A 14,858-nucleotide genomic window follows, 5' to 3' on the forward strand; every position below is an offset into this window, starting at 1 on the left:
AGAAAGAGAAAGAGAAAAAGCAAGATGTGGTTACCATCGACGATCGTCGGAAATCACAAAGAGCAAAAGAGACAGAGAAGAAGAATAACGTTATAGGACTTTTGAGTATAAATTAAAAGTTATGGGACTAAATAGACTACACGTTTTTCAAAGAAGACTTCTTGGTAATTGGCCTTTATATAATTTTTTTTTGGTTACATTCTGAAAAAGATTCTAAAAAGTTGTCAAATTTGTTACATTTAAAAAATTTGTCAAACTTCCCTCCAAAAGTCGTACCAAGATTCTGAAAACTTTATCCCATTTTCAAAATAACCAAACAAAAACTTTAAAATTTTCAAAAAAAAAAAAAAAGGATTTAGAAAAATGGAACCAAACATGATGAATGTTATTTGCAATGTGCATTAAAACATAGGTCTCAATTCTTTCCGATAGCACATTAGTCCCAGAATATCTAGAGTGTTTGGTGTAACTTATTTGAATTGTTTATAATTTTTTTTTATTCTGAAAATTTATTTGATGTATCATCTACTTATAACTTAATATGTAGAAATAATTTAAATAAACTAAAAACATTAATTTAAAAAAAGTGTGGACTTGTAGGAATTGCCACATGTTTTATTTGATAATTCAAATTATTCATTGTATAGAAAAATATAATTGTCATACTTTTATTATTTGCTTGAATTTCTTGTTTACTCTTTTAAAGATGTAAACACTTATGCACTCATAAGGATAGTTCAGTCTTTTCACCTAATACAAAGATTTCCTTATTTTTTTAGTGCATATTAAACACATTTTGACTTCTTAATTTTTTTCCGTCAAAAAGCCAACTTCCCAAACAATGCCTTAATACTAACCAGATTTGCAATTACAGAATTGATGGAAAGGTTTAGACCAAAAAACATAGGCCTACAAAGATTTCATAGTGGGTGTTGTGGGCTTGGTCCGATTGGATTTGATTTAAATTGCACAATTTTATGGTCAAGCCCAACACAAGGCCCATACCGATTTCATTTAGTTTGTGTTGTAGCCCAAAATCTCATGTTCTTATTTCCTTCTTTTTTTTTTTTCCGTTCTCATCATTATTTTCCAAGAAAACCCCTCTACTTGGTGTTGTGTATTCCAAAAAACCCCAAAACTTTCGCGAGAAAATAATATGAATTTCTTCAAATCCAAACAGTCTGAACCATCGTTACCGCAACCCAAACCCCCACACCTCCTCATCCAACAAGCACTCACCGACCTCCAAAACCACTTCTCCACCTTCCTCCACCACCACCACCACCACCACCACCATACCCACCATGTCCTCTTCAACCCCAACCCTTCTTGCATCAAAACCCATCTCGATTCCACCTTCTCAAACCTCTTCAACAACGCAAAACAAACAATTGAAGCCGGGTTTTCGAGCTTTCGCTTCGGTCCCAGTTCTGGTTCTCCTGCTATTAAGAACCCAGCATGGGCTCGAATTGCTGAGAAAATCAGTGAAAGTGGTCTTGCCATGTCTACAGAGGCTATCGAAGAGCGATTGGCCGGCGTGCCTGTGTACGCTCTGAGCAATGCTTCGCAGGAATTCGTGTTGATTTCGGGCGAAAACACTGAAAAATCACTTGGGTTGTTTTGTTTCAAGGAAGAGGATGCTAAGACTCTCCTTGAACAGATGACATCCATGGACCCCGGTATGCGACAAGGCTCGGAAGTGGTTGCCGTGGCTCTGAATAAGGTAGTCAAGTTTGGTTCTTTTTCTATTATGCTTGAAAGATTACCAGGAAAGAATGGTGGAGTCTAATGGGTGATTACTATTTTTCAGGTTTTTCAGCTTAAGCTTGATGGTGTGGCTTTTAGGTTGATACCAGAGTCGTCCCAAATCAAGAATGCACTTAGGGTGAGTCACTTGGCCATACATATTATGTCGGACAAATTGCACTGCTAGTCTCTACATTTTGCTGCGCGTGTCATTTTAGACCCTATATTTTCAATTATGACACGTAATATTAGATTTTGCTTCAATTTGGTCCAATTGATAATGTCGTTAGAGTTTTTGACATAGAATTTTCATTGAATTGGTTGAGCTTACGCCACTAAATTGATTAAGCTTACAATTTTGCTCCTAAAAAGATGACACATGCTGCTCATGTGAGCATTTGCCATAAAAAAATGCTAAAAATTGGAAGCAATTGGACTAATTGGAGACAAAATCAAAAGTTCACGGTCAAATTGATCCAATTGAAATTAGGGTAAATTACCAATAGATCCTTTGGGACTTATTACCCATTAAGTATTGGTTTCTCTTGTTTTTATGAATAAATTTATAGTGATAAATTTATTAGTCAGGACCTGTAGGTAAATAAGTCTAGTTAATAAGACTGATTAGTAAGTGCCTCTTGAAATTATAGATATTTGTTTTAAATTAAGTTGAATGCAATAAGCTGTACAGCTTTTTGTTTTTTATTTTTTATTTTTATTTTTTATAAAAAAATCTATAATCTAAATAATCCAATTTAAAAGTTTTGCCAAACACCCTCAGTTAATGCAAGTCTGATAAATGTTGAGAAAGTGATATTGTTGTAGATAGTTTGGGAGTCATTACATAATTAATTATCAATAGAAGCCATATATATTGTTTCTTTTTTGATTGTTTGTTTGTTTGAAGGTTTAGGGCATAAGATAAATTTGCACTTCTGCTTTAAGTTTCGTATGATCAGTGTTGATAGCACAAATGTATTGCTGAATTAATGTGCTCTTGATCAAAGTTAGCCTTGCTCCTTTAGATAGGTACTGTTTCTTCCACCCACTCAAGCCTCCTTTGAAACCTCTCGACCACTAAGTCCCAAATTGGCTTCACCCTAAAAGAAAATCTGGGAGGTAGATGCAAATATGAAGAAGGCAAATGATTAACTTCACAAACAAGAATCTTAGCCAGCACACCCCCACATGAAGGAACCTCCCCAACCGGAATAAAGTTGGCCTTTCCCAAATTTACTTTCAAACCTGAAACTGCCTCAAAGCATAGAAGCACACAATATAGATAACCTAACTGCTTTGTCTCAGACCAACAAAAAATAATGGTGTCATCTATATAGAGCAAGTGAGGGACTTTTAAAGGGGAACAAAACTGTCAAGCTGCCCCATTTTGTAGAATGTTGAAAACCATGATTTGTAAATATTGAAAGATTGAAATAATTGTGGGTTATATCATTGCCTGGCATATTCTCCATGTGAAAGTTATTTTTAGATGGAAATATACAGACATCATGCTACCAATTAACTCCTTAACTTTTATTTTTCACACCCAGAGTTAATGTGTTTTTTTTTTTTTATATTATGCTTATACGTAGGTGAGAGAAAAGGCTGGTGTTTCAGATGAGAGCTTCTCTGGGGTTCCTGTTTTCCAGGTTCTCTAACTTGAGTCTTTTATTTGCAGCATCATTATTACTTTGTTTATAGCCTTAATTTATACATCTTATGAAGCTCTATTTATAATTTTGGAATCTATACAAATTGATGGTTTAAAATTCAGGCATGAGGCTTTTTATTATTTTATTTTTTTATTAGGTTAGTTCATGAACTAAGTAATCAAACCGAGGATGTCTGGCGGTATATAATTTATCTGAAATATTGAGGCTTGACATTTTTTTTTCTTAAAGTCCTCTTGGGCTTTGTGCATTAGGACCAATCCCTTCTTTTTGTGAACTATGCTTGGAAAATAAGAGAGTTGATGTGGCTTGAACAGTTATTGAAATGCAAAACAAATTTTAACCTAGAGAAGCCATTGTAGGATTGATTGACATTCAAACAAATATGCAAAGAGATGAGGAATTGGGTGAAAATTCAGTAGCACAGAAGAGGTAGCGGGATTGAACATGTGGCACTCAGGAGGAGGATACTTTGAGACTTGGCATATTGTCAATTGTTGATTAAATAGTCTTCCTCACTTATTGTACTTCTTAATTTTTAGCGATTAGTGATCAATCCCTGTAGAAACTTGTAGGTTTATCATGCAAACAAGAAGGCTTCAAAAGAGAAGAGGAAAAAAAGGTTTCATAGTACCCCCATGGGTTGGATGAGTTGACAAGATGTTTGGTTAACATCCTCTATAGGGATGGCAACGGGGCGGGGCGGGGCGGGGCGGGGCCGGGGATCACATTTCCTGTCCCCGATCCCCGACGGCAAAAATTTCTCCGTCCCCGGCCCCGATCCCCGACAGGAAACCTATGACCACCCCCACCCCCACCCTTGTCCCCTAACGGGGATCGGGTTTCCCTAACACTGAAAATTCCCCGGTCAAAAAAATATGGCAGATCAACAACATCATCAACAGATCAACATCATACATCAACAAGGAGATGGGAAAGGCGTCAGAGTTCGGCAGGGAAGGGAAAGGGCGTCGCCGTGATGTCCTTGAGCAGGGAGATTGGCGACGGTGAGATCGGAAAGATCAGTAAGATCGGCGAGATGAGAGGAAGGAGAAGACGTCGGAGGAGCCGCCGCCGCCACCACCATCGGTGAGATCGGAGATCGGCGAGATGGGAGGAGGGAGAGGACAGCTTTGTTTTTGTGTGTGAGGAGCATCTGCAGAGACAGAGAGAGAGTTGTTTTTGTGTGTGAGGGAGGAGCACTTGCAGAGAGAGAGAGAGGCAAGAGAGCTTTTTTGTGTCTGTGTGTGAGTGTTTGTTCATCCAAACCGTACACATACACATATATTATATATTTAAATAGGGGCAAAATAGTAATTTCATGTCGGGGGGAAGCAGGACGGGGATTGGGGCCGGGGCCGGGGCCGGGGCCGGGGCCGGGACTGAAACATGTATATCCCCGTCCCCGGCACGAATATCATCGGGGATTCAATTTTTAATACCATCCCCGGCCCGTCGGGGGTATTTTTCGGGAAATAACCGCTCAATTCGGAGTTGGGGGATCGGGTCCCCGTCTAGTCGGGTTCCGATTGCCATCTCTAATCCTCTAGGCCCCAAGTTGAAATTCCATCCCTGAGGTACCCACTTGGGCTTGCTAGATATGCTTGTCTTATGGGGTCAATGCATGTTTCCAGTGTTCACGTCGCAGCCATGAGTCCAATGTGGCAAGTTGTTGGGGGCAATTCCTGTTCAAAAAAAAAAAAAAAAAAGGTTTCATGGTAGTGGAGATTGATATCTTATTCTTGATTTCTTTGGGGATTGTTCTTTAGTTGCAATTCTTTAGTCATCTATATGATCATCTGACTGGTTATGAAACAGGTTTTTTAGTTTCTTACATCTTAGTTATGAAGGTATTAAGATTAAGATGTTTATATAAAACTGTTTGTGTTATACAAAAGAACTACTGCTGATGCATAAAGTGGGAATGGGTGGCGCTAATACCACAACGCTTTTGTTTGGAGCCATGAACATTTCATATGTTGTTTCCATATTGCCCCTCTTTTTATACCAGATACACTTTTCGTCTCTGTCTCTCTCTCTCTTTCTCTCTCTTCCTTTCCCTCTCTCTTTACACCATGGCCTCTCCGCACCATCACTTTCTCTTCCATTGTTGGTTTCCCTCTTTACTGCCATTACTCTAGCCATACCTCCCCGCACTACCACCTACATGACTACACTTCCCCAAGATCCAAATCGTACCCATGACCACGCCATCACCACCACTGTGTCCTTCACCTCAACCACAAACACCCACTCCATCCCTTGATCTGACTTGCCTCCAACAATGACAAGTAGAAGGCCATGCAAATTGCTTTCAGTCTAATACAAGATATGGCCTAGATAGAGCAAAATTGTGACAGATTATTCACGGTGCGTATTCAAATATTTGAGTTGAAGCTTTCTTAGATTAGTATGAAAATTTGATTGTGTTATGATATATAAAGGGTACAAAGAGTTCAAAAATTGATAGAGATCTTGACAACCTTTTGAACCTTGTTTAAATGCCGTACTTGGTTTCCTCAATTGCCTTTTCTCGTCACTTATAAATTCAGGAACTAGAATGATTTTGAGATGATATGTCCTTACAAAGATCTATGTCCTATGTTTCTATAGACTTAAAATTTTCCTCTCATGTACTTTAAACATGCATTGAAAGAAGAAGATAATAAGCCCATCTTGTATATTTTCAACTTGATGATGTCCTTGTTAAGAAAGTAATGTACAATGTGATGGGACTTGATAAACAATAAAAGCTCGAGGTAGTACTAGAAGTGGGATCATAGTAAATGCGCATAATCAGACAGAACTTAAAGTTCACACCTAGTGTACAATGCCACTTTATAGCAGGGTTTGGGAGAGGCAATAGATATAGGCAGCTTTACTTTTGATTTTCCTAGATAAGTATTGTGACTCGCACCCGAGCTACAATGCCTGTGGTGAATGAACAATTGTCATCGTCTCATGTTACGACCTCTACAATCAGATCAAATATCTTCTTTCTAAATGCGCAGTTTGCATAACCCATTTGCAATAAGGGTCTCGTGGACTTAATCTCACTTCAACTGGTCCAAACTTTCAGAGTCTGTTTGCATACATGTTATTATGTGTTTATTTATTTATTTTTTTGTAGTGCTATTAGCACTCCAATTATTTATAATTGCACTCCATATTTTTTTTTTGGGGGTATCAAAATTTACTCATGACACCATACCCAATACACACTTAATGACAAAATTTGGAGTGCAATTATGGGAGTGTTTGGTGGAGATTTTGGAAGCAACTTATAGCTTATTTTAATATGGGAGTTTGTGCAGACTGTTTGGTGCAGTTTTTGCTTATAACTTATTAGGGAGAAATAGCTTAAATAAGCTGAAAAAAACTGATTTTTTCATAAGTTGGGGTGAGGGATGCTTTTAGTTGTTGCTTTCTAATTATCAACTTTTAGCTTAAAATAATCTCCACCAAAGCAAACGCCCATATATCCTAGAAGTAGCTGAGCCTCTTTGGTGACACTGGCCCATTGCATGAGCCCAAGGACTTTTCAATGATGGACTATGAAGCTTAGGACATAGAATTGACTGTTCTGAGGATTTGGGTGAAATTTGTGAATATGCCAATGTTTGGGCTATGGTTGAAAAAAGTCATTAGCTGGGTTTACTTAATTGTTGCCAATTCTTGCAACCAAGTCTTCCGACTGACTGAGTGAATTAATTTGTGGACAAAGTAGCATCTGCCTTTTGCGTCTCCCAGTCCAATGCTATGAATCTTGTTAAACATCTTTGATTTGCAGTCAAGGAGCTTGATTCTGAGGAGCCAAGATAAGAGATACCGGCCTGTTTTTTTCAGGAAGGTTAGTTGAGAAGGGAGTGATCTTGACACGCAATATTTTTATATATTTATTTATTTATATTTTTCGTGATGGAAAGATACCCCAGGCCCTTTGGACCCCCTATAGGGAGTTCAACTCTGGCTGAACAAGGGCGGCTCCTAGCCGTCGCACTGGGTTAGTCTAATCACGTGCTCTATTGTACCCATGAATTATGTAGGAGGACCTGGAAAATTCGCTATTGAGAGCTTCCCGCCAGCAGAAGCAATTGAATCCTGCCTTCAGAGAGGGTGATATTCAAGTAAGAGGTTTTTTTGGATCTTCCTGAGTTGGTGCAACTTACTGTTTCATGACACACCATTTGTACTCCCATCTTGTAGGTTGCTGTTCTTGAGGAGATAATACAAGGAATGAAGGTAAGGAACTTCTATATATTTCTCCGTCTTTTACTTTATTTAATTACCAAGAAGATGGGGACTATGAAAGCAAGGAATGGTCTGTTTTTTTCTTTTTCCCTTCCCCGTATCAATTTGAGCATTATTGAAATTTACACAGGATAGTAAAATGACGATGTGGGATGATGTTGTTTTCATTCCTCCTGGTTTTGATGTTTCAACGAATCCCTTCCAAAAATAGGTAATTTCATTCACCGACTTAGCTTAATGTTATGGCTATTTTATTGGTTTGCCTTTCTTCCCATTAGCTTATAATATCATACAGATAAAGCAATTAACCACCGGGGATGGGACTGGAAAGTGAACACCAAGGATGAGATTCTCGTGTGCGCGTAACTGGTCAATCCAAATGCGATGTACCATCCCATATCATCTCACAGATTAATTATTTTTTTTTGGGTGCTGATGTGAGAATTGTTTCAGTACGTGTTATATCCTTTGTTGGTTTGGTTGAAATCGTATGTAGGCTTTATGATTTAATGGGACAATTTTGGCTTGTGGATTCAAATTCAGCTGATGAAAAATGTTAAATGAAAAAAAAAAAAAAAAACTGCAGGTGTTTTTCTTCTCGTTTGAGCTGATCTGTCAAATCGTTTTAGATTACGCTATGTTTGTCGTATGTTGAACTTTGTTGTGGAATTGTAGAAATTGTGGAAATCCAGAACAGATATGTTAACTGTTTGTAAAATGAAAAGTTCATGCTGACACTGTTATTTTCATAACTTGCAGTGACAGTTTCCTTTAAACTGGCATTAGAGATCATGAAATGCACCAAGGATGGTGTTTGCATTGTTTTTAAAATTCCCCCTTCCTTTTAGCCTATGTATTTCTGGAGGAAGAAGAAATGGAAATCGTTTTCATTTTTATGCAAAAATAGTTTTCAGAAACAAAACAATAGAAAGTTCCAAAATACCTGTTGGGCTTTTTTCTACAATAAAATTTGTCTTCCATTATGGGCTTTGTGAATTAAATATTTGTCTTCCTACTTGGATTTGGCAGCAGAATATTTAATAGTTTATTTGTGTTTATTATTATAATTTTCTTAATAATAATTAGTAAAAGTAATATTCTCTTCTTTGTTTAGTATATATCTACAATTAATTTAACTCCGGCCGCCTTTTGCATATAATTTATCCACTTACTTTAATCTAAAATTAAATTCCCCTCTTGGGGTCCATTTCATTATGCTTCTCATAACTTAATGGTCACCAATTTAGATGCAATCCTGTAAACTTTTATGACTGAATTTTAAATGTGTTTTCCAACAACTCAAGATGATGCCTTTGATGCCCATTGTTTACCCACCAAAATTGGTGGGGAATTGTTATTCCTATTTCTATTTCTTTTTAAATGTACAAAATTTTGTATGATTTGATTTCCAATGCCTATATAAAGAAATTATTTAAAAATACATTTATGAAGAAGTGGAGTGAAAAATTAGTAGATTAATGCCAAAGATGCTAATGATGCCCACAACCATCAATCTAATTCTTTGAGCTTGTTGCGGGGCTCATTACTGCACCCATATTGGTAGAGCCATACCCAATTATTGAATCTAGTTAAATTAATCCAAAGCCTATTTGAAAAAATTACTCAAATATTAGTATTGTGTAGAGAAAAGTATGCTTCTTTTTTTTCATTGAAAATTCCTACTCTAGTCTAATCTAAGGTGAAGGGGAAGGAGAAGTTGGGATTGAACCTTGTTAGGGATGGGAATAGGGCAGGAGGGGTTTGTAGTGCCCCTCTTTCTCCCCAAATCATGTTGGGGCAGGGCAAATTTAGGAATGGTAGCACTAATAAAAGTAAGAGATGATATAATATATCAGGTATAATAATTGATAAGAGCTAAAAATTAAAATATGTAAGATGATAGATAAGAAAGTAAAAAGGAGGGTTAAGTAAAATATTTTGATGATTTAGTTTTACTGTATTTAAAATAATTAAATTATATATATATATATATATATATATATTACATGCATCGAAGAAATTTAATAAATATAATTAAGGTATGGACAAAGTATGTTCCATCTTGCTTCCTTATTAGGCCAAGAAAAACCCATGCAAATCAGAATGGGACGAGAAAAAATTATCATTCCTAAACCTTATACATGAGCTGAAATATTAAGGGATAGTCTAAGGGGGTGTTTGATAACATGATTTAATACTTAAAATTGATAATTAAGTGATAATTAATTAAGTCCGTTTGGTAACCGTAATTGATATCATTTAAAAATTTAAGTACTATTTAAAATGTAAGTTCAAATTTAAGAAAATTTTAAGTCATATAAAATTTATTTAATTTTGACTGAATTTATAAATACTAAACAAAACTATCAATATATACTATTATAAACTCACCACCACTACCACCATCACCATCATGCCACTGTCACTATTACTACCACCACCACCACCGCCACCACCGCCACCATCACTACTACAATCACCACCACTATTATGCCACCACCATTACCATCACTACCATTATGCCATTGCCACTATTACCACTACCACTACCACTACACTACTACTATTACTACCACTACTACTACCACCACCACCATGCCAGCGCCGTTGCTACTACTGCTATCATCTTCATCACTATTGTCATTATTGTTATAAACACCATCATCATTTACTACTACTACCATCGCTACCACCACGACCATGCTACTATCACTACCGCCACCACCACCACCACTATGCCACTGCCACTGCCACCACCATTGTCACAATAAAAAAATTAAAATATATAATTTAAAAATAATAAATTTTAAATTTGATTTTATACATATCAAGCAACTTATTTTTAATTCAGTATTTAAATTTTATCAAACAATTTTTTAACTTAAAAAATTCAGTATTCAGTTTTCAATACTTAATTTTTAGTCTTCAATTTTCAATTTTATCAAACAACACCCATCTCTCTTTGCTAATTAACAATAATTTTGCTAAAAAACCCATGTTGAACTTTGCTCATTCATCCCCCTCCGGCCAACGTAGCATAGCAACAATTGAAAATATGTTTGCACATTTTGCATCACTAAAACATGCCATGGAGAGGACTTTCAAAGTGGGGTTTGTTCCACATGATTGTTTTCTTTCATCAACCAAAAATCTAATTCAGAAACTTCCAAAAATCCAAGTGTCTTCCACTATGGTCTTGTTGAATTAAATAGTAGTTTCCTATGATAATGTTTCCCCCATTTATTTTACCCCACCATAGTAGTTCATAATTGTTTTCTTTGTTTAAATTAATAAGCTTCTCCGCTAAGATTGATCTATATATGTTTAAGTTGTCCATTTTCATTCTTTATTTTGTTTATTCACATTTATGTGTCATCCACTTGCAATAATCAAAAAGAAGATGCTCGCTTGGGTCCATCTTATTATGCCTATCATAATTAGATTGCTTAGCTTAAGATAATAAACCAGTGGTTGTCCTCAACAAAGATAATAAACCAGTGGTCTATAAAATAAGGGTAAATTACACTAATTTATAATGAGGTTTCAAAAAAATATATTGAAATCTCACAAGTTTTATTAATCATATAATACATTTCTTTATTTTTATTAATCATTTGTTAGTAGTACTGATAAAAAATAAAAATAAAAAGAAGATGCTGTCACTTCTTTTACACTAAAATATATATTTTACTCTTCATTATTTCTGTATTTACATAATCTTGATTAGTTTTAGCCGCTTTAATCTTACTAAAAGAAAGTTAGTGTAATTATATTAAATTTATGAGATTTATATTGTGTTTAAAAAAAAAAATCTCAAAAATGGTTAGTGTAATTTACCCATAAAATAGAGGAGATTTTTTTTTTTAATTTTTAATTTTAAAATCTCTTATATTAAGATTTTATAAGATAAAAGAAATACAATATTTTCACAATAGCTAGAGTCCCTCAACATTTTCAAAGAGTTAATTCAACTCAGAGAAATTTGTGCCCAACTTAGAGAAATTTTGGCCCTAACATAGAAAAATTTTAATTTTCGCAGAGAAATTTCAATTTTCAGACATTTCAAAATTTCTTTGGTATAATTATAGAGAAATTTCATCGAAGGACCTTAACTAATAAAAAAAATCTTGGACCTCTGCTACTACACAAAGTTAGAGAGAGATGTTTCATTAATTTTTCCTAAAATAAAATATGGTGTATTTCATTATTTTTTCTTTAATAATTTCAATGGTGATCTAAAATTGGATAATTTTATTCAAATTAAAAATTTTGAAGACAAAATTAGCAAAACTGAATATTCAAAAATCAAATTGACAGATCTATTTGATCATCTGTACCTCTGTTTTACCAATGTCCTGTTATCAGACATGATTGATACAGCAATGGCTTCACAAACTAACAACCACTTCTCTGTGCTCATCATCTTGCAATGAAAAAGCACCGAAAGCACCGGATTTTGTTTGTTTCTCGAGAAAAAGTATTTTGAACAACAGTTCCTGTTAGAATTATTTCTTCTTTCTTCTTCATTATTATGAGAGAAAATTACACCAGTAAATCCTTATATTTATTTTTTGTGTCATTTTGATCTCAGCATTTTTAATTTGTAATAAATTTGTTTTAATTAACAATACTATTAAGAATTTTAATGAAAAATGATCATTGAGTTGGTTTGACAATTTGGGGACAGCTTCTAAAATTAAAATTTTTAAAGATAAATTATTTTTCCACCTATTAATTTTAAATGACCATGTATTTTATTAACGAAATAGTAATTGTTTATGAATAAATTACATTGACCAGTTTTGAGATTGATAAAAATATGTAACTTTCATCCTGTCCACTATTTTTTTTTTCTTTCGTGTGTAAAAACACACAGAAAGTTGCAACCCAAAAAATATTACCGTTGGCTTGAGTTTTGGTTAGCATTTTGCCGTGATGGAGGTCTGAGTTGAGGCTTAGTCACAGTCGACTTGTGACTCTTGACGTTGTATTTTTTAAGGGAATAAAATTACGGCTTCACCATCTATGAATTTTAGTAAGATGATAAGCATTTGATCCTACAACTATCATTTTTTAATAAATATATTTTTAGCTTCCTGCTGATTAGTTGTTTCTCCTAACTTAAAATTAACAAAAAGAAGTAAAATTCATTCAGTGACAAATATATAAAATCGTCATTTAGTCAAAGATCAATGCATTATTTTGAGGCTATATAATCATTTCAAAAAAAAAAATAATACTAATAAAAAAAGAAAAAGAAAATATCATATCAATGATATTTTCAAAAAATTGTTACAAATCAATGATAAATTTATAAATATTAATAATTAAAATTTTAAATTTTTTTATAAATTTATAATTATTTTTGTAAACTATCACCTATCTATAATTTTTTCCTAAAAAAAAAAGAGTTTATAGTTGAGAGTTTTAATTAAGAGGAATCTGATAAGGAAGTAACAACAAAAACAATAATGAGTCAGTTAGGCCCACACAAAAGCGACGTTACCGAAGGGGTCGACCCGGTTGGTACCATATTCCTCGTTGGTGTCAGCCCATCTTTACCAGCTCAATGGTACTTTCATGGCCCGCTTTCCAACTCCCTATAGGGTTACCCATTCTTGAGGGGTCCTCATCGAAATGCTTTTGCAAATATAAAAGAATTAGGTAAGGTGCCCTTTGAAAGAGAAGACTTGAAATCAAAGAATTTGAGGTTGGAGTTTTATAATAATTATATGAATATTTAAAGTGAATGATTGATGGTTGTTTTGAAAAGTTAATTAAAAGTTAATTTTTTAATTTTTTTTTGAAAAAACGTGTAAAAAAATAGAAAGATGATGTAATTCAAAATAGATTAAAAGTCAAAAATTAACTTTTAACCATGTTCTCAAAATAGTCCGGAATAGTGGTATGAGATATGTGTTTTGTTCATATACTTCAATACTTGTATAAGTGAAAAAATTTATAAAATTTTATAATGGGTGAATTATTAGGTTAGTCACGACTGACTCGTTAAGGATGAAAATTTGTAAGCGACTTGAGTTTTTCATGACTTGTCGAAGGATAGAGAGTAAACTAAACTTTATAAGATGTGAGACTAACTAGGCTAATGGATAATCAAAGATTGATAGAATTGTGGTGATGAGCTGAGGGCAATAGAGCCCATTTGGTTGTTGTGATGACGTTATGCGAAATTCATAGCCATTGAATCTTGGGTTCAAGTCAGGAAATGGATTGAAGTCTATCACGACCATGTGGTGCAACTACATGTGGGTAGTAACTGATCCTGAGGTACAAAACATACAAGGACACATGTAGGTCTTGAAGGAAAAAGAAATCTAAGACCATTGGCTATAGGGTCTCATATTATCTCCTTTTATTTTGTATAATTATATTGGTCTGAATTTAGGCGGCGTTTGGGGTATCTTAAATAAGTGCACTTTTTGTCTTTTTAGACTAAAAAATTGAGGAAAAAAATATGAATGTTTGGGTTAACTTTTTGACTTTTTATGGAAAAATGTGTATTAAAAAAGTGTATAAATTAGTGTGTAGGAGAAAATTAGGATTCGGAGTTGTGCAGCCGTAATTTTTGACTTTTGGTGAATAGTGATAACTTTTTAACTTTTTGAATAACTTTTTGACCTTTTGACTTTTTTTTAACTTATCAAACTTGGCCTTAGTTTCTAGCAACTTCTTTTATGAGTTGGCCAGGACAGCTCACATCAAGTTTCTCAAATTACCTAGGTAGCATTGAATATTCACTAAAAATTGACTTAAATAATATGATAGGAGCAATTCAACTGCCACATATGTGAGTAAAAATAATTTATGAGATTTGTATGCTTGGATAAAACTGTGTGTCCCTCATTAAAAAAAAATACAATTAAGTAGTCAAAAAAGCATTGACATCAATTATTGGGCAAAGACAAAAGTGGCATAAAATTCCTTGAATTTGAGAGGTTTGGTAACATAATAGAGATGTAATAGTGATAGATTGTGTCTCATTGCGGATGAAAGGGAAAGGATTGGTTTTATATCAATCTTGTCCAACATAATTTAAAATTTTTAAGACTGGTAGATAGATTTGAGTAAGGTTGATGGTGGGTGCTCTACTAATGGACTCAAATTCAGTAGTACAAAAGGCACAGGGAGAGAGAGAGTATTTTGTTTTGTATTTTAATGCCCATGCATTAG

The 14,858-nt window shown here is 34.4% G+C and overlaps 1 protein-coding gene across 2 annotated transcripts; it reads left to right on the top strand.

Moving 5' to 3' along the window:
- Positions 1 to 1,049: 1,049 nt before the first annotated feature.
- On the top strand, positions 1,050 to 8,266 carry TIC22-III (Tic22-like family protein). 2 transcript variants are annotated; one of them, XM_028262877.2, is made up of 8 exons: positions 1,050 to 1,723; positions 1,811 to 1,885; positions 3,339 to 3,395; positions 7,207 to 7,266; positions 7,463 to 7,543; positions 7,623 to 7,658; positions 7,798 to 7,878; positions 7,963 to 8,266. In XM_028262877.2, exons 1-7 carry the CDS (start codon positions 1,157 to 1,159, stop codon positions 7,876 to 7,878), a joined length of 957 nt encoding a protein of 318 aa, XP_028118678.2. In that variant the 5' UTR covers positions 1,050 to 1,156; the 3' UTR covers positions 7,963 to 8,266. The 2 variants fall into 2 exon arrangements, with proteins under 2 accessions (XP_028118678.2, XP_082731248.1); XM_082875122.1 differs by lacking the exon at positions 7,207 to 7,266.
- Positions 8,267 to 14,858: the final 6,592 nt, after the last annotated feature.

Source organism: Camellia sinensis, chromosome 6 (genome assembly GCF_055761805.1).
Source record: "Camellia sinensis isolate YWXY chromosome 6, ASM5576180v1, whole genome shotgun sequence".
Classification (NCBI taxonomy): domain Eukaryota; kingdom Viridiplantae; phylum Streptophyta; class Magnoliopsida; order Ericales; family Theaceae; genus Camellia; species Camellia sinensis.